Source organism: Bos mutus, chromosome 24, assembly GCF_027580195.1.
Source record: "Bos mutus isolate GX-2022 chromosome 24, NWIPB_WYAK_1.1, whole genome shotgun sequence".
In the NCBI taxonomy this organism is placed as follows: Eukaryota; Metazoa; Chordata; class Mammalia; order Artiodactyla; family Bovidae; genus Bos; species Bos mutus.
In genome coordinates, this window is record NC_091640.1 from 53,788,387 (window position 1) to 53,814,478 (window position 26,092).

General features: G+C 38.0%; 1 protein-coding gene across 5 annotated transcripts; it reads left to right on the top strand.

Moving 5' to 3' along the window:
- Positions 1 to 1,397: 1,397 nt before the first annotated feature.
- Positions 1,398 to 25,554, top strand: POLI (DNA polymerase iota). Of its 5 annotated transcripts, none has more exons than XM_070361568.1 (10): positions 1,398 to 1,568; positions 3,238 to 3,360; positions 6,682 to 6,846; positions 11,045 to 11,128; positions 12,895 to 13,131; positions 14,030 to 14,208; positions 15,012 to 15,103; positions 17,490 to 17,620; positions 22,691 to 22,896; positions 24,489 to 25,554. In XM_070361568.1, the coding sequence occupies exons 1-10, from the start codon at positions 1,421 to 1,423 to the stop codon at positions 25,296 to 25,298; spliced, it is 2,175 nt and encodes a 724-aa protein (XP_070217669.1). In that variant the 5' UTR covers positions 1,398 to 1,420; the 3' UTR covers positions 25,299 to 25,554. The 5 variants fall into 5 exon arrangements, with proteins under 5 accessions (XP_070217669.1, XP_070217668.1, XP_070217672.1 ...); XM_070361567.1 differs by having other exon boundaries at positions 1,400 to 1,568; positions 10,976 to 11,128; XM_070361571.1 differs by lacking the exon at positions 1,398 to 1,568 and adding an exon at positions 1,582 to 1,784 and having other exon boundaries at positions 10,976 to 11,128.
- The last annotated feature ends 538 nt before the right edge of the window (positions 25,555 to 26,092 follow it).

A 26,092-nucleotide genomic window follows, 5' to 3' on the forward strand; every position in this document is an offset into this window, starting at 1 on the left:
AGGAGGAGACGGGGACGACAGAAGATGAGATGGTTGGATGGCATCACTGACTCTATGGACATGAGTTTGAGCAAGCTCTGGGAGTGGTGAAGGACAGGGAAGCCTGGCGTGCTGCAGTACATGGGGTGGCAAAAAGAGTGGGACTCGACTGACCAAACTGAACTGAACTGAGTGGTACAGAACCTGCCTGCCCATGCACAAGACCTAAGAGATGTGGGTTTGATCCCTGGGTTGGGAAGATCCCCTGGAGAAGGAACTGGCAAACCGACTCCAGTATTCTTGCCTGGAGGATCACATGGACAGAGGAGCCTGGCCAGCTACAGTTCATAAGGCGGCAAAGAGTCAGCTGGCTGAAGGGACTTAGCACACAGGCACATAGACAATTACCAATGTTGCAACAGTTTCAGGTGAACAGTGAAGCAACTCAGCCACACCTATACACGAATTCTCCCCCAAACTCTCCTCCCATCCAGGCTGCCACTTAACAGTGAGCAGAGTTCCCTGTGTTATACTGCAGGTCCTTGTTAAGTTTTCCACTTTAAATACAGCAGTGTCACAGTATCTTTGAGTCAAACAACAAAACGCAAATTTTAACATACTAGCTAATCATGTTAGTTGGAGAAGGAAATGGCAACCCACTCCAGTATACTTGCCCGGAGAATCCCATGGACAGAGGAGCCTGGTGGGCTACAGTCCATGGGATTGCGCAGAGCCGGACACGATTGAGCAACTAACACAATCATATTAGTTTACAAGGTCGCCTGGCTCTCACCAAAATTTCCATCTATTCCCCCACCCCCATCACCATAAAATTTCAGCATCTCCAGGTTAGCATTTCTAACAGTTGACCGGGAGAACAAGCTGCCTTCTACATAAAAATAAACATTTAAAACTTGTGATAAGAAAGTAACTCCGAAGACCAAAAGGGGGAAAAAAAAAAAAAGAGCTGTTTGGGAATGGTAAATCCTCCTTCAAGGCTACGCAGGAGAGAAGTCCCAGACGCCGGTCAGGAGGATTTGCAGCCCCGGTGGCCGTCCGGGCTGCTGCTGCTAAGTCACTTTAGTCGTGTCCGACTCTGTGCGACCTCATAGACGGCAGCCCACCAGGCTCCCCCGTCCCTGGGATTCTCCAGGCAAGAACCCTGGAGTAGGTTGCCATTTCCTTCTCCAATGCATGAAAGTGAAAAGTGGAAGTGAAGTCGCTCAGTCGTGTCTGACTCTTAGCGACCCCATGAACTGCAGCCTACTAGGACCCTCCATCCATGGGATTTTCCAGGCAAGAGTACTGGAGTGGGGTGCCATTGCCGTCCCGGTAGCCCGCGGCTAAGCGCACACTGCGCAGGTGCGAGCCCCGCTGTTCCCGCGGAGCGCGGGCAGCCGCGGCCGGAAGCTGTCTTTCGGTGGGCGGTCGCCGGCGGGGAATGGAGAAGCGGGGGGTGGAGCCTGAGGAGGCAGGCGGCGGCAACGAGGAAGCGGACGAGACTCGGGCCATGGAGCGGGCGGAGGCGGGGGCGCCCGGCGGCTGGCCCGGGGCGCTGGAGCCTGACGAGCTCGACGACCTCCCTTGGTGTAAATGAGCAGGCGGGGCGGGGCGACGAGGGCGGGCGCCCCGGGCGGCGGCGGCGGCTGCCGCCGTTGGAGAGCGACCGTCCCCTTCCTGCCCGCGTCCCGCCGTCTTCCCGGCTCCGCCGAGAGAGCGGCCCATCGCCGCCTGGTGTTCTGAGGCCAAGGTCCCCGAGAGGGGCGGCTTGGCCCAGAAGGGGAAGGTCGGGCGCGTCCAGTGGGGTAATGGAGGCTGCGCTCGTCTCCCTTCAAACAGCCCCGCGAAAGCGGAAGGGGCCTCGGGTGTCTCAGGGTTGCGGAAGCGGGAACCTTGTCGCCCACTTGGCAGAGGTTGCGGCCCGGCCTCAGCGGAAGGGACCGCCCGGCTCGGAACCGAACCCGGCCGGGTCTGCAAGTGGCCGCCTCTGCTGACCCGCTTCCAGCCTCGGGGCCCAGCCCCCGTGGTTTGGGGCCAAGGCTCTCTCCTTCCCAGCCTTCCCGCCCTTCGTTTTTAAAAAGGTTTAAAATTTTTAAATACTTTTAGGTTTACAGAGAGATGCACAAATAACTTTTACCGACTTTAATGTCTTACGTCACCGTGATACATTTGTTAAAGTAAGGTTGGCATAGTAATTAATACTCTTAACGGAAGGACAAGCTTTATTCAGATTTTACCAGGGTTGATTTTTTTTTCCATTTAATTTGTTTCTGTTCCAAACTCCAAACCAGGATACCACATGGCATTTTAGCCTGCCACGTTTTTAACTGCTGTTAATAGCTGAAATCTGTCTTATTCCTCTGCCCCCTCCACCAAGATGTGAACTACTTTTTAAAATTCAGGAAATATTTACTCATTTAGCAAGTATTTAAATATTTAAATAGCAAATATTTAAATTTAGCAAGTATTTGTTGGTAGTCTAGGTATCGGCTATTCAGCATTGAACCAAATAATCCTGATCTCATGGGAGCTAAATATAGTCCACTGGGACCCAGAGATTCTGTCTTCTGTTTTGTGTTTCAGGTTATTTTTTTAAGGACACGCCACTTAGAATAATTTTTTGTTGTTTAGACCCTAAGTCACGTCTGACTCTTTTATGACTGCATGGAATGGACTGTAGCCCACCGGGCTCCTCTGTCCATGGAATTCTCCAGTCAAGAATACTGGAGTGGGTTGCCATTTACTCCTCCAGGGGATCTTTCCCACCCGGGGTTTGATCCATGTCTCCTGCTGCTGCTGCTAAGTCACTTTAGTCTCCTGCATTGGCAGGTTAAATCTTACAAGGAGCCACCAGGGAAGGATAATTTTTAAGTTGGTTGGAAGATTTGTGTTTATAAACTTTTCAGCCCTTTCCAACTTACTGTAAATTTTCCTATAAACTTCAAAGTCCTAGGATTAACTCTTGCATCTTCTGTTATTGATAAAAGGTTTTTTCCCTTAAAATTTATTACTATCCTGAGAAAAATGCAATACACAAAGAACTAGTAAACAGGACTGAGGACTCTATTGTGGGTGGAGTTTCTCTCATATCCTTGTAAGTTTTAGATTCTTTGACACATGTGATAAATCCAGGAAAAAAAACTTAAAAATCACTCTATATTCTTTCTTGGTTGCCATGTTTTAAGGGAATGGCAGTTGCTCAGAGACGATAAACAAGCTGAATGTGTTTTTTTCATTTGGTTGCTTATTGTGCCACAGTACATGATGAGCTGGAACCAGCAGGAAGTTCTTCATGTAGAGTCATAGTACACGTGGATCTGGATTGCTTTTACGCACAAGTAGAAATGATCTCCAATCCAGAACTAAAGGACAAACCTTTAGGTAATTCTGGACTTTGATACTATTTTCATTGTATGATATGATTTGTTATTATTTATTCTGATTTATTAATCATATTAATGTTGGAAGCAGTTCTGTGATGCTTCATAGACAGTAATCTTTGTTTCACTACTGGATGTAAACTTTATGAGCCTCATTTTCTAAATGGCAAATGTGAGAGAAGTAGTATAATTAATCAAATAGGAAGACCACAATAAACTTCTAGTCTTTTTCTCAATGTTTGAAATTTTACAGCCATTTTATCTCAAGAATAACCTTTAAAAAATTTTAATAGGCATTTTCAACTATTCTCCCACTTTTGAAATTAACTATTGAATTGTGTAACAAAATATTTGGATTTTGTGTGACAAAATAATTGGATTTTGAACAACCCAAAATATTAAGGCATGCATAGTACAAGCTTTTCATGAAAACATAAGTATGTTTTAAAATAAAAGGCAAAGACATTTTACATTGGGGAGTTAGTATTGTGTTGGCTTATTTTAATATTTTATTTTTACATTAGAAAAGTAAATTTCTAAAATTTTATGCATGTAGTAAGGATTTATCTTTGAGTAAAAGCATGCTGGGAGGGATTGGGGGCAGGAGGAGAGGGGACGACAGAGGATGAGATGGCTGGATGGCATCACTGACTCAATGCACATGAGTTTGGGTGAACTCCGGGAGTTGGTGATGGACAGGGAGGCCTGGCGTGCTGCGATTCGTGGGGTCGAAAAGAGTCGGACACGACTGAGCAACTGAACTGAACTAAACTGAAAAGCATAAACAGCAGTTTTGGTCACTTGCTGCTACCCCCTGGTGTCTACTTTGGTTTTGATAAAGCCCAATTCAGCTCAGCTTAGTTTACTAAGGAACAGGATGACTGATGAGTACATTTTGGCTTTCTAAGGTCTAGGGTCTTTAAAATTTCCTAAAGATGTCAAGGAGTTAGGATTAGGGAACCTGAATTTTCTTCATTAGGCATTTCTAATTAGTAGCATTGTAAGATGTTGTGTAAGTAATTAAGATGCCAGCTTCCCTGTTGGCTCAGTGGTAAAGAATCCACTGCCTGCCAATGTGGGAGAAGTGGATTTGATCCCTGGGTCTGGAAGATCCCTGGAGAAGGAAATGGCTACCACTCCCAATATTCTTGCCTGGGAAATCCCACGGACAGAGAAATCTGGTGGGCTATAGGCCACAGGGTCCTAAAAGAGGTGGACAGGACTTAATGACTAAACAACAACAACGACAATATTTGCTAATACAAATGAAAGCCTATGTTGTTTTCTCCTAGAAACTGTCAGCATAATATTCCTTATTTCCTGGTAATTATTCATTACTGCATTTTAATTTGTTTAGTCGATAAGTCATATCCGACTCTTTTGTGACCTCATGGACTGTAGCCTGCCAGGCTTCTCTGTCCATGGGATTCAACAGGCCAGAAGACTGGAGTAGGTTGCCTTTTTCAGGAGATCTTCCCAACCCAGGGATCGAGCGCCAGTCTCCTGCATTGGAGGTGGATTCTTCACTGCTGAGCCACCATTAACAAATATATGACTACTTAACTTGGGCTGGTGACACAATGGTGAGTCCGTATAATCCTGCCTTAAAAGACTGATTTTTTAGTTAAGGAAGTGACTAATCTGATTTTTTAATATAGTTTACTGATGAATCATGATTTATTACTTTTGACCCCGTGATTCTGTTTTGGGGCATCATCTGACATATCAAAAATAAGTGAAATGTTTCTTTTCCTGTTTATAATATGAGAATTTTAGGAAAAAAGCAAACAGTTTTAGCAATTATAAGTCACTGGTAAATTAGAAATTTTAAGCAGTGTGTAGATGATCATAATTTAATCTTTTTGATATGGAGGGGGCTCATAATGCCACTTCACTGTCTAATCTTTTCTGTAGGTTACTGTGAAGAAAAGTTCAGTCATTAGAACATTTACTGGGGGAGATTACTAATAACTTTGTAGGTTGACACTCGGAGAAGGCAATGGCACCCCCGCTCCAGTACTCTTGCCTGGAAAATCCCATGGACGGAGGAGCCTAGTAGGCTGCAGTCCATGGGGTTGCTAAGAGTCGGACACGACTGAGCGACTTCACTTTCACTTTTCACTTTCATGCATTGGAGAAGGAAATGGCAACCCACTCCAGTGTTCTTGCCTGGAGAATCCCAGGGACGGGGGAGCCGTCTATGAGGTCGCACAGAGTTGGACACAACTGAAGCGACTAAGCAGCAGCAGCAGGAGGTTGGCACTTGTAACAGAACATAGCTTTATATTAATTGGGAAGTTATTCAGAAGACAAGTTAGATTTTCTAGTAGTTAATTATAGTCAGTTACTTTCATCCACCTTACTTTTGGTAAAACATGGCCTCAGTTCAGTTCAGTCGCTCAGTCGTGTACGACTCTTTGCGACCCCATGAATCACAGCATGCCAGGCCTCCCTGTCCATCACCAACTCCCAGAGTTCACTCAGAGTCACGTCCATCGAGTCAGTGATGCCATCCAGCCATCTCATCCTCCGTCATCCCCTTCTCCTCTTGCCCCCAATCCCTCCCAGCATCAGAGTCTTTTCCAATGAGTCAACTCTTCTCATGAGGTAGCCAAAGTACTGGAGTTTCAGCTTTAGCATCATTCCTTCCAAAGAAATCCCAGGGCCGATCTCCTTTAGAATGGACTGGTTGGATCTCCTTGCAGTCCAAGGGACTCTCAAGAGTCTTCTCCAATACCACAGTTCAAAAGCATCAATTCTTCAACACTCAGCTTTCTTCACAGTCCAACTCTCACATCCAAACATAACCTAGAGTTATATATAAAGTTATATAGAGTTAATTCAATGTAATTTGTTTTTTTATTGTTTGAAAAAAATCCCGGAAGGACTTTATTTGTATCTTTTTGCTGAAGACTTCATAGAATTGTTGATTTGTGGTAAAAGTGAAAGTGTTATTTGCTCAGTCATATCTGTCTCTTTGTAACTGCATGGACTTTAGCCCGCTAGGCTTCTCTGTCCATGGAATTCTCCAGGCAAGAATACTGGAGTGGGTAGCCATTCTTTTCTCCAGATCATCTTCCCAACCCAGAGTTTGAACCTGGGTCTCCCACATTGCAGGCAGATTCTATGCTATCTGAGCCACCAGGGAAGCCCCTGATTGTTAAATTGTACTTCATAGACCTTTGATGGATGGAGGCTATATTTTTTAACTGAGATAGAGCTTTTTATTCTTATCAAAACATTGTATTATAACTTACAATTATAATATGGAATAAGTAAATTTTAATTTTCAATTTTCTCATAAAATGTTTGTTTTTTATAGGGGTTCAGCAGAAGTATTTGGTGGTTACCTGCAACTATGAAGCTAGGAAACTTGGAGTTAAGAAACTTATGAGTGTCAGAGATGCAAAAGAAAAGTGTCCACAGCTAGTATTAGTTAATGGAGAAGACCTGACTCGCTACAGAGAGATGTCGTACAAGGTTACAGGTACAGATTTTGGGCAATATACTTTCAGCATTAAATTTTATATAGGATGCCTGTTAGCTACATGATTGTTCAGTAAGTGTAAAGTGCATAAGTCAGTTTTCTTATTTGGGGGCTTTCTCATTTAAAAAAAAATTATATGAGAATGACTTAATATGTCATGAGTAAATGGTGAAAGAAACGTATAGTTGGAAGGAATTGAACTCAGTCATGGGTGATGTTTATATGAATATGAGAAAATGTAAAAAAATTTTAAAGTGAGAAAATGGAAGAAGATAAACCAAAGAAAACCAGATACTTAAATTTAAATGCAAGCTTGAATGAACTATGAAGAAATATGCTGTACTCTAATGTACTAATGGTAGTTGAGAGACCTCTGTAATGTTTAACATAATTAGAAAACAATTTGTTAGGAACTGTTAGCAAAGATAATGAGTATATTAGATTTTTTTTTTAGATTTTTATGTATTTGAAATATTTCTAATTTGAAATATTTAGATATTTCAGTGTGGATAAACTCCCCCTTACTAAGGTTTGGATTTGAATCTTGCTGTTTTAGTAAATTATAGGAAAAATGAAACCATACGTGTACTGGAATATGGCAAATAGATATCATTTTAAAGTGTGTAAGAATCAGCTTTTTACTTGTTTGCTAGTATTTTTTATTTGTTCTTTTGTTATTTGTAGCAGTTTTCAGCTGAAAGGGTTAAATATACTATCCCAGAGCTCTTACAAATTAATAAGAGGAAACAAACTTAAGCAAAATGGACAAAGGATATGAATAGGCAGTTGACAAAAAGCAAACTGGACAATGTGAAAATGGAATGCTTAAATTCATTCCTAAAAATAAGAATGTGAGAAAAAGTAGAAACAAAGAATTACAGTCTTAAAAAAAGCAATCTAGAAGCATCTTTTGAAATTAAAGATACATACTGTGTTCTTTAACCCAAAAATATAACTGCTAGGGATTTATCAAATAGAAATAAAATGATAACACATATGTACAAAAATGTCTCATAGCATGATTCATAATTGCTAAAAATATGGAATGAAAACATGTTCATCAGGATGAAAATGGCTAAATGAATTTAAGACTTCTCTATAATGGAATATTACATGGCCATTAAAAATAGCTCATTGGTATCATTTCATTTGATTCATAGAGGTATGCCTTGTTGAGTGGGTAAAAAGCAAGATGCAAAAACCTGTATCAGGTTTTTCCATATGTGTAAAACAGTGACCCAAACACCTTCCCCCACATATGTGTATGTGTCTATGTACGCTTAGGAAGAGAAAGAAGAGAGGGTTTGTACTAGGTATTACTGGGTAACTTCTGGAGGGGCAGCTAAGCTAAGTCACTTCAGTTGTGTCCGACTGTGCGACCCCATAGATGGCAGCCCACCAGGCTCCCCCATCCCTGGGATTCTCCAGGCAAGAACACTGGAGTGGGTTGCCATTTCCTTCTCCCTGGAGGGGCAGGGTGGTGCTGAAACAGGGGGATGAGGGAAGAAGGGATAGCCAAGCAAAAAAGACAAGACTGTGCTCCCAAAATACCACTTGTGTATCTGTGCACAATTGTATGTATATATCTGAATATTCAGAAAATACTTTTTTATGTACATAGAAGAGATGATGTAATACATACACTTGTACATCTTTGTTTTTGGTGATCTTTCACATCATCCATATAGCTCTTTCTCATTCTTTTTAATGCCTGCACAATATTCTATTTTGTCCCAAACTTATTTAACCATTCCTTTACTGATTTGAAGACAGTATGTCTCATTTTACACCTGTTGTCCGTATGTAATCATTAATTGCATCTCCTTTAATTCAAAAGATATCTCATTTTGGATGATAAATTATGTAGTTTCTCTTATGCTGCTGCTGCTGCTAAGTCGCTTCAGTCATGTCCAACTCTGTGCAACCCCAGAGATGGCAGCCTACCAGGCTCCCCCGTCCCTGGGATTGTCCAGGCAAGAACTCTGGAGTGGGTTGCCATTTCCTTCTCCAAGTTACTCTTATAGTGAGGGGTTATTAGGCTCTTACCAACTTTTTGCTCCTAAAAAATATCAATATGTGCTTCAGTAGACATTTTCATATGGAAATTTTCATATACTTTGGTGAAGATATCCTTAGGTTTCGTGAAGATAACCTAAGTTCCTAAAGGGTAACTGCTTGATCGAAGATAATTTGCGTTAGGAAGTTTGAATACTGCTATGTGGTGTACTTCAGGTTTTCCTAGCACGTTGCTAGTATGTATGAGAGTATTAGATATTCATAAAGATTTTGCCTGATAGTCGAAAAAAATAGTAAATCATTGTTTTGATTTGCATTTCTCTATGAGAAGTTTGAGCATTTTTTTTGGTGTACTTTTGGTCATTTATATACATGTTTTGTCTTTTTTGCTTTATAATGTCAGACTCATCGGTCTAAATGATTTCTGTACCACTGCAGCTCTTCACAGTGAAAAGTATACTAGAAAATCAATGCATAAATCTCAGTTTTTACACTGATTCTTAATTTATAAATTAGTATCTTGAAAGAATTAAAAATGCACTAATATAATAACAAGAAATATTCTAAGCATGATTTATACATTGATAAAAAGTTATTTTGTTGATTTTTTTCATGATATTTTTAGAGTTGAAATAGGAATGTAGCCTAATAGTCCTATACTGAATTTATCTCAGACCTATGTATGACATATAACCTTATTTACTTCATACCTTTATTCTACAGTATTCCATTTTTTTTCTCTAATTACAAACTCCTTTCTTTGGCCTTGTGTAATCATAAGGTTTAATAAATGCATCTTGTTTATGAAATTGACATATTGACAGCAAAAAAGATTAACTTCACAAATGGATAAGTGATTTATTCCTGTGACCTGGTAATAGAAATAATATAATCAATCCATGTTCAGCAGTTACCAGCTTTGTACATGATTCTGTATTTAACTTGCTTTTCTGCTTGGTAGTTAAAATTTGTCCTTTATTTTTCTTATTGTAGTATTGTTTTGATAAGCTTTTATTTTTTACTTGTTACTGCTAGGCATCAGATATATACTTTTGGGAGAAAAAAGGCAGAAATTGGTGAGGGAAATTCAAAAGAATTCTTTTATATGGGCAGACACATTGTCAGTTTTTCCCTCGGTTTTCTCTCAGTAGGTTGGAAGTGATTTTTGATGGTCACTAGATCATACTGTTTCTTTATTAACTGTTTTACCCTGCTGTTATCAGTGTTAGCACTAATAAAACAGAGCTTTCATATTATAGGACTTTAAGAACATAAGCCTTTTTGTGTAATAAGTGACTAATAAGTTGTTTTCTGCCACCCAGCTGGTATCAGTAGATGATTCAGAGGGAAGTGAAAATTCTTCTTAATGGTTTCAAAGTTAAGTTTTAATCCTAAAAATGAGACCTGATAGTCTTTTTGAACTTATTTCAAATCTTGGTTCAGTTCAATTTAGGAAACATTTGACATAAGGACTGGCATTGCGCTAGAGGCTGGACATACATGTGAGTCACGATCCGTCTCTGTCCTTATGGGATGAGTTGGAGGGTGACTAGTCAAAATATTGCATTGTGGTATATTTTGTATTAAGTAACTTTTCTTTTTGACTTAGTATTCATTGGAAATTTAGGTTTTATTTTGTTTTGCCTTTTTAAAATTCTAGTGAAAAATATAGCTTGAGTATATTATTACTTTACTTTTCTAAGCAAACTCTATGACCTACTGCTTCAAGATCATAATTAACTATTTTCATTGACATTTAATGTACTACAGATAAATTATTGGTATAGGAGATTGTGCTAAATATATTGCTATGAGTATCTGCCCAGGGAATGTTATTTTTGGACTTATTTTATTGGAAAATACTGCTTTTGTGCAGAATATGGCACAGAAAAAAAAAATCCCAGTTAACTGACTTTATTCAAGATATTGTGTAATTGTGAATATACGTACAACCTTTATTTTGTTATTTTTTAAGCATAAAAGAGTTAAATCTATTCTAGTTATAACTTCAGTTACATCTGTGCTCCAGTATTATTTTAATTTAGAGTTGTTGGAAGAATTTAGTCCAGTTGTTGAGAGACTTGGGTTTGATGAAAATTTTATTTTAATTTAGAGTTGTTGGAAGAATTTAGTCCAGTTGTTGAGAGACTTGGGTTTGATGAAAATTTTGTGGATCTAACAGAAATGGTTGAGAAGAGACTCGAGCAGCTTCAAAGTGATGAGCTCTCAGCACTGACTGTGTCGGGTCATGTATACAATAATCAACGTAAGTGGGTTCTTATGCACTCTATTTAGTAAATTAAAGTACCTGCATTTCTCAATGTTCAGTCAGTTCAGTGAGTTGACTGTGTCTTTCGAAAGTTTTATGGCTTTTGTTGCCATAGTTCAGCCATCTAAGGTGATTAAAATTAGATATTGTTATTCCATATTAAACAGGCAGAAAAAGGTATTTTGATGGCCTACAGCTCAGTGCTTTGTGCACTTTTCATTTCTCTGACACAGTCCTGTGTAAACCATTTTTAAGTGTCATACCTCTTTTAGGCCATCCTTAAGTTACAGGAGTTGGCTTCTTGGAGTAATTTTTGGTTTTCCTAAAACCACCTTAAGCAAAATTCTAGGTAGACTAAATTTGCCATTGTTGCCTCTTTGCTTGTTCGCTTCTATTCTCCCAGGGCACCAAGAGCCTCCCACGTTAGCCCTTGTGGGAGTTTATCCTGGCCTACCTACCGTCCTTTGCATGCTCATAGTTAATCAGTTCAAATTCATCTCCTTCACAATTAAAGTGCCAATGACTGATGATATTTCCAGGGCAGTATTGTGTTTGAAAATAAGCTGTAGTCAGCTCCACTGAATATCTCCTTGGGCTGTCAAACATCTAGTGACTGCTGGTGACTTCTAGACCCTACCACGTAGAAGGCAAGCTCCTGTGTTCCTGTATAAGATTTGTCCTGACCTACTTGCTCCTGGGTCTCAGCCCGCCTGTGCTTCCTCTTACTCCCCTTTTCGAGAGCTGATGTGATCAATCTCCAGTCATTCTCCACCTGTCTGATATAAAAGAAGAAAAGAGGTGGAGCTTCAGTTCTCTTTTATAAGCAAATACGAAGCTTTCACGTGTCCTTTGTACTTGTGCTCTTTTGTCACTTACAAGGTCTTGGGTAACAAGAAGGTTCCAGGTGTGTTTCTGTATAATTTTTACAGCAAACTTGGAGTCTACTAGTTAGAACATATTATAGAGACCTAGGTTTTATGGCCTACAAAGTAATTCTTCATGATTCTTTTCTCTTTCGCATAAGATTTTGTTAATTTTTTTTTAACCTACAGAGAAGTTAATGGAACAGTGCAGTGAGAACAGTCATTATGCCCTTCCTTGTAGATACTCCTTTTGTATCATTTTACACATTTGCTTTATCTTACTGTTTATTGATCTGCTGATAGATCATTGAGCATTTGAAAGCAAGTTGTAGACATCATGGCACTTCAGACATAAATACTCCTGAGGATCAGGATATAACTCTAGTGTCATTTTCACGTCTAAGGAAGTTTGTTTCTATATGGCAGTTTCCCTCTACTTTTAATAAAAGATGTCTTAAACTGTATACAAATCCAAAATTGTTTTTAGTAGCACATACCACTAGTGTGAAAACTTTAAATTCAAATCTTTGAATCTGAAATGTTAGCTATATCATTAATGTAACATTTTTACTTTTATGCTTACTTCCCGGTAAACATGAGTAAAAGTTCTGGTAGTGCCAGTAGGAATTTTTTATGAGAGATCAATTTTTGTAATCTGTTAATCATTCAGCACTCTCAGTATCTATTTGCTATCACAGGCCCTTGGAATTCACTTGTGATAGTTATTTTACAGAATTGCTGTGAAGAGCCAAAAGAGATTAGTTAAGTGTGCAGCAGTGTGGTGGTGTTGAGGGGTAGGATTGGATATAGATTAAGCCCTTTATCTTTTAAAAACTCATTTGTTAAAAAACAAATAACGTTTTGATGATGACTTTTAACAACATCGGCTGTTTTCTATAGCTGTAAACCCACGTGACATGTTGCACATCAGACTCCTTGTTGGATCTCAGATTGTGGCCGAGATGCGGGAAGCCATGTACCAACAGCTGGGTCTCACTGGCTGTGCTGGAGTGGCATCTAATAAATTATTGGCAAAATTAGTTTCTGGCGTCTTTAAACCAAATCAACAAACAGTCTTACTACCTGAAAGTTCTCAAGAGCTCATTCATAGTTTGAACCACATAAAGGAAATGCCTGGTAAGACAAATATATTTGAAAAACATATATTGGTTTTACTATATTTCTTTTAAGTTTAAATATTACAGTTATGCATAATTAATTCTTGTAGAGTCTGTGTACTTGGCTCTTGTGTGTGTTAGTTGCTCAGTCAGGTCCAACTCTTTGCAACCCCGTGGAGTCCCACCAGGCTCCTCTGTCCCTGGGATTCTCCAGGCAAGGACACTGGAGTGGGTTGCTATGCCCTTTTCCAAGAGATCTTCCCAACCCAGGGATTGAACCCGTCACTCCTGCACTGCGGGAGCCATCAGGGAAGTGTACTTGGCTCTTGGTGAAAACCAAAAGCCCCCCCCAAAAACCTGACGTTTTCTGGAGAGGATCTATATTAGGAATTTATATATATGAAAGTACTTTTCTAATTTTCCCTGCTTTTATATTGTTTGAATATGATCATGAAAGTTATAACCTGGAAACATATGGTCCTTTATTTTTAGTACCTGGTTCATACTTTAATACTGTACCTCCATCTAGAGAATGGAATTGGTCTTTCACTAACTCTATTTTGGGATTGTATATAAAATATTAGGGCCACAAAGGACCTTCGAAAGCAGCTAGGTCCAGTTTTTATTTTAAAGGTGAGGAAACTGATTTTCTTGAGGGGTTCAATGACCTATTCATATCATTGGGCAAATTTGTATTTCTGAAGATCAAATGCTTACATTTTTATAGACTATCAGTAATATGTGTATTAAAATTCATTTCTGTGGCATTAAATTTTAAGTTTGATCTCAACAAAAATACCAATGGTATCCAAAATTATGGTATCAAAAGATGTGGTTGATATGTTTACAATATTTTAACTAGCTAATTTTAAAGAGCAAAGCTACTGTAACACTACATGCGCCTCTTTTCGCTTTAGGTATTGGCTATAAAACGACCAAACGTCTGGAAGCACTGGGCATCAGTAGTGTGCGTGATCTTCAGACCTTTCCATCCAAGATATTAGAAAAGGAATTAGGAATTTCAGTTGCTCAGCGTATCCAGAAGCTCAGTTTTGGAGAGGATGACTCTCCTGTGACTCCCTCAGGACCACCTCAGGTATGTGACGATGTTACTTATTTTAATGGAGTACTGGTGGTCACATTATTTGAGATAAAGATTTCCAGTTTTACTACTGTATTCTTACCGTTCCAATTTGCTTACTAGGTTAGTACGTGATCGTTTTCCTGTGAGAAGGCTATTATATTAAATTAATAAATATTCTTAAATTGAATCTAAGAATTAGTATTTAAATCTCAAGTTAGCCACTTTGACTATTGCTTAATTTTAATAGCCTGTATTGTATATAGGAGGCAAAATAATTTGTAAAAATATTGTTTTCAGAGTAGTCTAATGATTTAGGAAGTGGAGAAAGTTTATAATCACCCAGGTAACAGTGATTTTTTTTTTTCCTGTGAGATAATAATATATATATATTATCCCATAGTCATCATAAACCTTTCATGTAGGTAGTATTAACATTTGTTCATACTTTTTCCTCCCTCCCTTACTCCCTTTTCCTCCCATAATTTTTTTTAAGATGAAGATACTGTATTTTAGAAAGGGTAAGTAACTTGCCCAAGATTAAACTGAGATTCAAGTCCTAGGAAATTAAGAGCCTCACTGTAATTACACATTAAAGCTTGGCATTGGTACTAGAGCTTTGTAATTTTCTTGATTTCCAATGCACTTTCTAGTGGAGTACAACTTGCAGATAAAAGATTTAGTATAAAAGTGAGCTAAATGGCTCAAATCAAGCATAAGAGGTAAAGAAAGTGTTGATTATTTATTTGACATATACACTGATAATTGGATATGCTTATTTGGGTTTATATTAATACTTATTTGTGCTTCTTTGGTAGTCCTTTAGTGAGGAAGATTCATTTAAAAAATGTTCATCAGAAGTTGAAGCTAAAACTAAGATTGAAGAACTACTTGCTAGTCTTTTGAACAGGTGATTTTTCCGTTTTACCATATCATCTTACAGATTCTGTGTATAGTACATGGAAATACTATATATTTACTATATATGTGTGTGTATATATATATATATATATATATATATATATATACTATGTATAGTGTATACTTGATGTTCTTTCTTGGAATTTGCAGATTAACTGGAGACTAAACATGTAAAGATCATCTATCTCTGAACCTCCACATTATAAAGTATTACAAAGATAGTGACACATGTCCTTAACTAAATGTAATTCATCTACTTCCACTGGTCTTAGTATTAGTAACATTGTGGTTTACTGTGGCTCTTAAGCTGCTGATCATACCTAAGGGAGTTTTGTGGGTATCTCTGGAATCGCTACACTTACAAATTTGTGATGATTGAGGATAGCAAATTGATGGAGAAAGCAGAAGAACCCTTTTATTTCCTGTGCCTCAGACTATAGAGTCAGACGAAGGAATAACTTAATGGGACTCTGTGTGAGCAGTGAGGGTGACTGTGTGTATGCTCAGGGTTACTGGCCTTTAAATACATGAAGAGTGTTAATTGGAATTATGAGTATACAAATAGCATAGCATAAACTAAAAGACATTTTGTTTTCTGATGCTCCTTTGCCGTCATATATCAATTTCTCAATACTCCATAGGAGAGTGTTACTTCCTTTGCTCCCATTTCTTTGATTTCTCAAAATGGGATGTTAGGGGTCTAACAGCTTTGGGTAAGTGTGCTTCCGTAATGATATTAGGATGGCCTCTGTGACTAAAAAAAATCGTTTTTGGATGACTAACTCTCAGAAAACGGATAAAGTGAAATGTCCTTCAACTTTGCTGCCACATGCATTGTAGTTCTCGTGTCTTGAGCAAGGCCATGCAACTCATCATTTGCTGCATGCAGCTGGCTGACTGTATGACGCAGCTTCAGGGATATGACTCAGGCCGAGCCTTTGAGGATGCTGGTGAAACTGGGTCATCTGCTTTGCTTCAGCTAAACAAGACTATTATGAAATGCCAAGCCACTGGAAACAGTTCTAGACAAAGGGAAACCACAAGAATTATACATTTTATAGGTTCCCTTATTTGAAGAATCAACCCAGAAATGAGTCTAGATGCCCTAAACCTATGAAACACTATTAACCGTATCTCCTTATCTTTGCTTAGCATGCCCTCTTCTATACAGTGGCTTCTTATTTCAGTGACTGAGGTATATAATGCCATCTAGCTGGCAAAAAAAAGTATCTGAGTATGCGTGACTGTTCTTGAGCATATGATTATTAATACGACAGATATGTAAGAGGTATAAAATCATACATTGTTTAATCCTTTCTCCAGGCACTGGCCTTAAGATTCCTTAGAGTTTAACCCCTTTTTTGTATGTCTTAATTAGTTACAGGAGCCAAATTATACTCTTTGAATTGCATATTAACTTAACAGAACAAGTTTAACTGGAAGATGTTTAAACTAGTAACATGTTTATAGGAACCAGTTGAGATATTTTATTATCTTAATAAAACAGCAGTCAAGAAGTTTTGTGATTAAGCAATAAGGAAAAAAATGCTTACTACAAAAATCTAAATATTCTAATTCAGAATCAATTTGATTATGCTTAATACTATTTGTATTTCATGTTTGTGATCTTTTAGTGCATTGGCATACATATAGAAAGGTAAATGTTATTCTTTGATGACATTTATTTTCTGTTAGTGATTAGATTTTCTACTTTTTAAGCAAATTTTCCATGGCATTAAAACTTTTGTTTTCAACAACAAAACCAAGATCATTTGGTGGATCACTTTTTAAGATTCGTGGACGAGTGTTTCCTTTCCTAAATATGTAATTGACCCTTCACGTTATTGTTCTAATATGCCATATAATGATGATATTACTGACTCCCTTGGATATATTTGAGAAGTGCTTTTTGACAAATAATTTCATTAAATATTTGTTTTCTCTTTGTAGTCTTTTTAATGTGTAAAAATTTTGTCATTTTTCATATATTTGCTTCTGTCAGTAAATGATTCTCAGTTTCTTAAATTTCCTGCTGATTTTAACATGTTACTTTTAGTTATGATTTGGATTTGGATAATAAAATGGCTTGTTACAGTTGTATCTTATTTCTGCTTTTTTCCTGATAGCACTCAATTCTGTGTGAGGCCTGAGAGCCTTACATTTAAAATTTCAAGAATTTTATTATGAAGACTTTATGAAATTTACTTGAGCTATTCAGGGACCTTTATTGCTTACTGCCTGATTATCAACTATATTTATAATTGTTACAGTTACTCAGTCTGGCACCTTTAAATAAATGAGGTATAGTCGATAATCCAAAAAAAAAAAAACCAACTTTTTCTAATTCCTTGTTTCCTGTTTCTCTTTATTTTTAGAGTCTGCCAAGATGGAAGGAAGCCACATACAATAAGGTTAATAATCCGTCGGTATTCATCTGAGAAGCACTACAACCGTGAGAGTCGTCAGTGCCCAATTCCATCCCACATAATTCAGAAGTTAGGAGCAGGTAATGGATCATTTAATTGGCATTCTGATCATTTAATTGGCAGGTTGAACTCTTAAAAAAACAAACTTTGAGTTAGAAAAATGATCCAAAAATGGGTAATCCTCACATGGAGTTAGTGAGCTATTAAGTACTTTTTTTCTACAAGAAATTTTCATTAGAAAACTTTTCTTGTTTCAATAGATAATAAAAGTAAATGCCCTGTTGAGAATGCTTCCCAACTCCAAAGAAAACACCAAACTATGATAATTAACTATATGGCATGAGATAATTTCTTTATGAGCATTTAGATTGTTTCCATTTTTTGGCTGTTCTAAAAAACTGGGCTGTGGACATTTGGGTGCAAGTCATCAGGCAGATATATGCTTTTGTTCATCTTAGGTAGATTACAAAGCATGGAATTTCTGGGTTGTATGGTAGTTGAACTCTTAAGAAACTGCCAGATTTTTTTCCAGTAAGTATAACAAGGTAGATATTCAGCAACAGTATAGAGGCTTTCAGTTTTTTTCATATTCTCATTTATGTTTTATACTACCATTTTCTTGACTCATTCTCATGACTATGTAGTAGTCTTTCATTGTTTTTTCTTCTTTTATGGATATTACTTTTGATATCATATATAAAAACTCTTTGCCTAATGAAAAGATTATAAATGTTTCCTATGCTTTTTTTTTTTTCAGAAATTTTATACTTTTAAGATTTATATTTAAATCCACTTTGAATCAATTTTTATGTGTTGTGTAAAATTAGAGTTTTAGTTTATTCTTTTGCATGTGAGTATCCACTTGTTCCATAGGATTTGTTAACAGACTGTTCTTTCCCTATTAAATTGCCGTGGCATCTTTGTCAAAAACTAACTGACCATAATAAATGTAAGGGTTTCTTTTTTGCCTTTCTTATCCCATTGATCTGTATGTTTATCCTTATTCCAGTTCCACCCTGTCTTGATACTTGTACGATTTTGAAATTAGGTGGTGTAAGTTCTTCAGCTTTGTTCTTTTATGAAGTTGTTTTGGCTATTCATGGTCCTTGGCTTTGTGGAAATATTTTTTTTTAAAGGAATTTTATTTCTTTGCTTGTTATGAGTTTATTCTGATTTTCTATTCATTTTGAGTCAGTTTTGGTAATTTGTATCTTCTCAGAATGTATGCATTTCATCCAGGTTGTCTAAATTGTTATCATGAATTGTTAATATTCCCTTGTAATTCTTCTCATTTTTATAGGGTCTACAGTGATATCCTCTCTTTCATTCTTGATTTTGATGATTTTTTTTTCCTTTGTTATTCTAGTAAGGTTTATCAGTTTTGTTCATCTTTTCAAAGATTCAACTTTTGGTGTCATTAATTTCTCAGTTTTCTTTCTACTTTGTATTTCATTTATTTCTACTCTGATCTTTGTTATTTCCTTCTTTCTGCTTGCTTTAGGTTTAATATGCCTTTTCCTCCTGGGTTCTTAAGATGGGCAGCTTACTTTATTTATTTTATATTTACCTGTTTTCTAATAATTCAGGTTTAAAGTTACACATTTCCTTTTAAGCAGTGCTTTCTTTAGCTGTATTCCATAAGTTGTGTTGTGTTTCTTATTCATTAAGCTCAGAATAGTTTCTAATATCTGTTGTGATTTCCTCCTTGACCCCTAAACTTATTTAGAAATTTGCTGTTTAATTTACAAATATTTGATTATGTTTCATATAATTATGTTTCATATAATTATTGTTGATTTCCAATTTGTCTTTATGTTGACCAGAGAAGATACTTTGAGTAATTTCAGTCCTCTTATATTTATTGAGCCTTCTTTTGTTGCCTTGCTTATGGTCTGTCCTGGAGCGTGTTCCAGGATTTGCATTTGAAAAGAAGAGTTGAGCAACACTGTCATACCATTCTACTGAACTAAAATTTGTGGCCTCTTCCTCTAAAATAGCATTTTTTGAATGACAGTTCGTCCGGGTATGTAATTTTTGATTGGTTTCTTTGCATACTTTGAGTATGGTATTCCATTGCTTTGTGTTCCATTATTTTTGATGAAGAGGCAGCTGTTAAATAGTTTAATCAGGAGAGATTCCTGTTACTAGTTTCAATCAAGAAAGCATAACCACACAGAAATTTGAACACTGAAGGTTTCAAAAATTACTAAACTATGATAGGGAATAACTATCAAGATACAAAGATACCCTTAAGAGGTACCCTGGGGCTAAGGAAAAGTAGCCAAGGAAGAGCAGACTTGGAAAGAGAGTCTTCCTCCCCTCCAGGAGAAGATGTGGTTGCAGAACACTGGATGGTGGAGAAATCCTTTGAGTTACCTGGCCCAGAGCTGCTCCGTAGTTACTGGGCCAAGAGAAACCACCCCCTGACCCCCAGAGGAGCTGCAGCTGGTTGGTGGGCACATGGGCAGCCTTGGGATGATGGGAGTTTTCTCCCTGGCAGGGCAGCGCATGAGCTGGGGTACACAGGCGTCTGTGTTGGGAGGGCTTCTGTTGATAGTCCTCCAGGATGTGGGCAAGCTGAGATCAGTAGGTGTTCATACTGAAGAGATCTTCATTTTTCTGCTAGTACAAAGGTGGAGGGCATGGTGCCTGCATAGGAAGAGCTGGAGGAAACAACCCGCATAGGCAGGGCAAGCCTGTTAGGTGGGTGTGTGGAAGGACTCCAGGTGAGCCACAGGCCTGCTGTGTGCAGTGTTTGCGTTGGTGGTGCCAGGCTTGACTGGGGCTGGGGTTGCTGAGGGACTGGGCCTTCCACTCACATGTGGTGTGGCAGAGCACTAGTAGATATTTCCACACGTATGTACTGTGCACAGACCAGGTTACAGAAGCAAGAAAAAGTAAAAAACAGTATACTGGAACAGGAAGAGAAGCCCCCTTTCTAATGTAGTGATCCTCCAGTTCTCTCCACTGACAAAGCTTAAGGATTATGTTTAATGTAAAAAGAGTTTCAGAGTCTACCCCATTATCACAGCAGGCAGTAAGTGTGATTTGGAGTTGAGAGGCAGTAAATTGTTACCAGGCATTGTCGTAGCCTTGTTCTCCTTTATATGACAAGTCACTTACCTCTTTTAGCAGTTTGACTATATGTGTGTTAGTCCCTCAGTCATGCCTGACTCTTTGTGACTCCATGGACTGAGTCTGCCAGACTTCTCTGTCCATGAAATTCTCCAGGCAAGAATGCTGGAGTGGGTAGCCATTCGCTTCTCCAGTGGTTTTTGTGTTTATCTTACTTGGAATTTATTGAGGTTCTTGATTCTGTAGACTAAATTTTTAAATGAAATTTGGGAAGTTTGGGGCTCTTGTTTCTTCAAATATTCTTTCCTTTTTCTTTCTCTTCCTTCTGAGACTCTCATTGCACATGTGCTTGATATTGTCCTATAGGCGTGTTAGCCGCAGGAAACAGGGATTCAATCCTTGGGTTGGGAAGATACCTGAAAGAGGGTGTGGAAACCCACTTTAGCATTCTTGCCTGGCAAATTCCTTGGACAGAAGAGCCTGGTGGGCTACAGTCCGTGGGGTAATGAGTGGGACAAGACTAAAGTGACTTAGTATGCATGCAGGCACACTGATAGTCCAGTAGTTAAGAATCCATCTGCCATTGCAGGGGACATGGGCTCGATCCCTAGTCTGAGCGGATCCCACATGTCATGAGGCCACTAAGCCCGTGCGCCCCAACTCCTGCATGCCCTAGAGCTGGCGCTCTGCAACAAGAGAAGCCACAGCAGTGAGAAGCCCGGACACCACCACTTGAGAGTAGCTTCCCACAACCAGAGGAAGCCCAAGCACAGCACTGAAGACCCAGTGCACCCGAAAATTTGAAAATGAAATTTAAAAAACTCATGAGAAAAATAATAGCAACTTTGAAGTCTTTGCTAAATCATACTTAAAGTCAGTTTCTATTGACCGGTCTCCCCACCTGAGTATGAATTACACTGCTGTTTTTTTGTATGTATTGTAATATCTTGTTGACGATTGGACATTTTAGATAATGTAAAACTCTCAATTTGGATTTTTTCCCCTGTGGGTGTTTTTTTTTCTTTTCTTTGTTTGTAACTTGTCTGGACTTAAGCTGCATAATCTACCTCTCCTGTGATGGGTTGCCCTGATTTCTCTGCTTAGGTTCTTTTTGAAATTAAAAACATTTATTTTGGCTTCCTAGGAGGTTACCCTGTTGTCTGCATAGTTTGGTTAGAAAATAGTTGGTCAAAAGTTTGCTCAAATACCACAGGCTGGAAGGCTTTCATCTGTACAGGGAGATGTGCTTGGGTTGGAGGGCACTTTTGAGACGTAGGCTCTTTTCAGGACTGCCTCGGCTTTTGTCTTCCACTCCTCCCTCTTGCATCTCCCTGGTATGCTTGTCTATTCTAGGCAGAGACACGTGGCGCGCTTAGGCCTTCTCTGCTCTCAGTCAGCTGTGGTTCTCTCGTTTCCGATCTCCTGGTTGAATGTTATGTCTGGGCCACTGGTCATCACTCACCCTAGCCACAGTTGCTGTCCCAGCTCAAGAGCCACGTGATCTCATTGGTTTCCTGGCCAGTTTGCTCATTTTTCTGGCGTCATTGCCGGTTGCGGGCTCTTGCCCTCTTCCTCCAATCAGGTCAGTCTTTGCTGGCAGCAAAGCTGCTGGCTTTGATGGCCAGCCGCCTCCTGGTGAGACTGCTACCCAGCTGCCCTGTGAGTGGGGGATACAGACGACTCCAGCTGAGAAGCCCGCTGTCCCCGCTTTCGTACCTGAGTTCTGGCAGTTTTTCATAAGTCAGTGCTTCTCAATTTTTTCACCTTTGGTTCATTCCAGAATTTCAAAATGATTATTTTTGACCATTTTGTTCAGTTTTAATTTTATGCGGAGATTTTCCAACCTCTACATTCTCCCACAACTAAAAGTTCAACATTTCAAACCCTCTGGAAAGTTTTATTTGGCATTTGGTGTTAATGTTGAGATGTCCCAGTTCAGTATGTAATGTCACGGTGTCCCAATGATATCTATCTAGGATTTTAATTTCTTAATCTAGGCAATATAAATTAGATTAAGCTCTTAACATTAATTTATGACATAGTATGTTTATTGTCTTCTTACACATTTTATTTAGGAAATTATGATGTGATGACCCCAATGGTTGATATCCTTATGAAACTTTTTCGAAATATGGTGAATGTGAAGGTGCCATTTCATCTTACCCTATTAAGTGTGTGCTTCTGCAACCTTAAATCCCTAAATACTGCGAAGAAAGGGACTATGGATTATTACTTAACACCTTCATTATCAACAACTTCACACGCTGGAAAGCGCAGTTTTGTAAGTACACTGTTACTGGATTTGTCTAGTTAAATTACAAATATAAATTTGTGTTTAACTGATATAATTTAGAGATTTTTGGGGGATGAGATTTGAATGACTTACTTATATATATTAGTAGTATCTGTCATATTATGGTTACTAGCCTTAAGTATATTGTAGTGTAGTCTAAAAATAAAACATAAGCATCACTGGATAAAAGAGAAAACCTTGATAGAGGTACTCTGTTTTGGAACTGTTAAAACATTTTTTAACAGTATATAGGAATATGATGGTGAGCGCATATGAAAATGTTTTCAAATAACTAGAAATCGAATCTTGTTGTCAATTTATACACAAGCTACCAGCAGTTCCCCCACACCAATGTTTTTGTTCAAGTATTTAAATTTTCTTGGTTTTGAAATTATATTGGATTCTGGTAGCAATATTGATAGAGTATGAATGCTCACTTTATAATTGTAGGAATTAAGAGTATGGTAATAGAGAGGCAGAGGTCAGTCATAATTTCAAATGATTAAAGAAAATGCTATATAGATGGCCATTCTATAACTTTTGTTTACCAAATGTGGGATGCTTTATAAAATAATCTTTTACTAAATTATTTATGCCTACCATTAACTCTTAATTTAAATGTTTTTGTTATTTTCTTTTATTGTTAATATAATTTTAGTAGTATTTTTTATTACATTTAAGCCTATAGTGAGAACAGAATAGTGTTACGGAAATACTGAATTAGTGCCCTCTTCAAAGTACTTTTTTTCAGTGACGCTTTTTATTAACAGAAATTTTGAAAGATGTTTACTTTTTAAAATTAGTCCGTAGAATGACGATTAAAGGTCTTTAATTCACAGTAGTGTTAGAGGGGTAAACGTAAGTGCAAGTACCTTGTTCACGTCTGGCACACAATAGGCGCTCAGTCAGTGCTCTGGCCCAAATCTCTTCTGCTCTTACTTTTTTGAAATTACTGTTGTGTTAATGTTTCTTGAATTATATTTGACTATCTATACACTTTTTATGGTGCTTAAAACTAGAGGGAGAATTATACACATTAAAATGGAGGATGTTTTAAAATTTTTATTTCAGGTACATATAAAAGAATGTTACATTTTATAAATGATATCGGATTTTTACTGTAGAAGTATTTTTTTTCTTTCTGTTAAATGTTACACTTCAAAGTAGAGAATTTTAGAAAACCAGTCCTTGATCCTATCTGTGCACATATGTGTTTTAGATTGAGTCATTGGTGAGTCATCATTTGCATAGGCCACCATTCTGTTATCCTCACAATTGGAAGTTTGAATACATGATTGTTAAGGTCCTTTCCAGGTCTCCAGATACATACCTACCTTCTGGCTCAGTGCTGTCTAGGAAGGAAGCCCTCTTCCTGGAATAGTGAGCAAAGGTCCACAGAGCAGTGTGACTAATTGTGGTGGATTAATCATTTCTAGTTATTTGGAACTGGCCGGAAGGACTGAAGTTATGGAGCAGGATAGAAGCATGTTGGTCCCATAATAGCTACAGTTAGACTTCAGCAGCATGAATATTTAAAAGATATCAGACACCTAAATTACTCTGTTATCCTTATGTTCTAGAAAATGAAAGACTGTCATATGGAGGATTTTTCTAAAGACAAGGAAACAAATCGGGATTTTCTACCAACTGGAAGGATTGAAAGTACAAGAACTGGGGAGTCTCCACCAGATCCCATAAATTCTTCTAAAGAAAAAGACAGTAATGAATTTCCCGTCTCCTTACTTCCCGAGGATATTGACCAAGAAGTCTTCAAGCAGCTTCCTGTAGATATTCAAGAAGAAATCCTTTCTGGAAAATCCCGAGAAAAAGTTCAAGGAAAAGGAAGTTTGAGTTGTCCATTACGTGCTTCTAGAGGAGTGTTGTCTTTCTTTTCTACGAAACAAAAGCAGGATAGTTCCTTAAATCCTAAAGATCATGTACCCAAAAGCAAACAGGTCTCCTCTGTATCTCCCTGTGAACCAGGAACATCAGGCGGGAGCAGTTCCTCGTATGTGTCTAGCCAAAAAGAGTATTCACATTATTTAGACAGTAGCTTAAAAGATGAACGAATGAGTCAAGGACCTAAAGAATCTCAAAGATTCCACTTTTCAAATACAAACCCTGCTGTATCTGTTTTCCATTCATTTCCAAATTTGCAGAGTGAACAACTTTTGTCCAAAAACCGCACCACAGACAGCCATAAGCAACCAGTGGCAACAGTCTCTGGTTATGAAGGACTTAAAGAAAATAGAGAGCAAGAGTCTCCCGATGAGAAAATTACTTTTCCTTCTGACATTGATCCTGAAGTTTTCTATGAACTGCCTGAAGAGGTACAAAAAGAACTGTTGGCTGATTGGAAGAGAACGGGATCAGATTTCCACACTACATAAATGAGCGCGCTCCAAAAAAGGGAAAGACCGTTGTTCCCAGATTAACAGTTTATTAAGCTCTCCTAAATTAAACACTAATACTTTCAATAATGTAGAAATGTAATATGAAATGTTCCAGATAAAGCAAACATAGTTATGGGAAGAAATTCTGGCATAAAGCATAAAAATATAACAGAAATAATGTAAAATATTACCTTCCTCTCATTCCTAACATGTTTTATATTGCTTTTCAATAAAAAGAATATCATGATCAGCATTAGTATATTTTCCATACATCGTGGAAACACTGGGAGGAAGATATATATGACTGTGTATAAAAAATAAGAGTAGCTAAATCATTGCTATGCTAGAGCAAAGAACAGGGCTTTTTCCTATGAAGTACAGAGTTGCTCAAGAAATTTACCTCTTTAGGAAATAGCCATAAAAAATTCTATTGCCAGCTAAGCTGCTAAAAATGTATAGGTCTTGGTACTATGTACCATTTGATAAGTTGATTTTTAAAAAAATACCAAAGCAGTGTATATTCAATTAATGCTCCTTAGTATACCTAGAACCTACCACAATGCCTGGCACATGGAGGATGCTCAGTAAATATTGAAAGAAAGTTGTGTGGCACAGGCCCCATGAGGAATTGGGTGGTGGAATATATATGTTGTAAAGAACTAGAAGGAACTCTCCATACGGGTTGATTAAGGGAAGGATGACACCAGAACTTCAAAGTGATCTGTCTTTAGGACTGTCAGATAATATAAGTCCACTTCCTCTGGCCCGTCTGTAAGGTTTAAAAAAAGCAA

Coding starts and splice junctions, on each gene's coding strand:
- POLI (XM_070361567.1), top strand. CDS start 1,421: ATGGAGAAGCGGGGGGTGGAGCCTGAGGAGGCAGGCGGCGGCAACGAG. Junction 14,209..15,011: donor CTCCCTCAGGACCACCTCAG/GTATGTGACGAT, acceptor CTTCTTTGGTAG/TCCTTTAGTGAGGAAGATTC. Junction 22,897..24,488: donor ACGCTGGAAAGCGCAGTTTT/GTAAGTACACTG, acceptor CTTATGTTCTAG/AAAATGAAAGACTGTCATAT.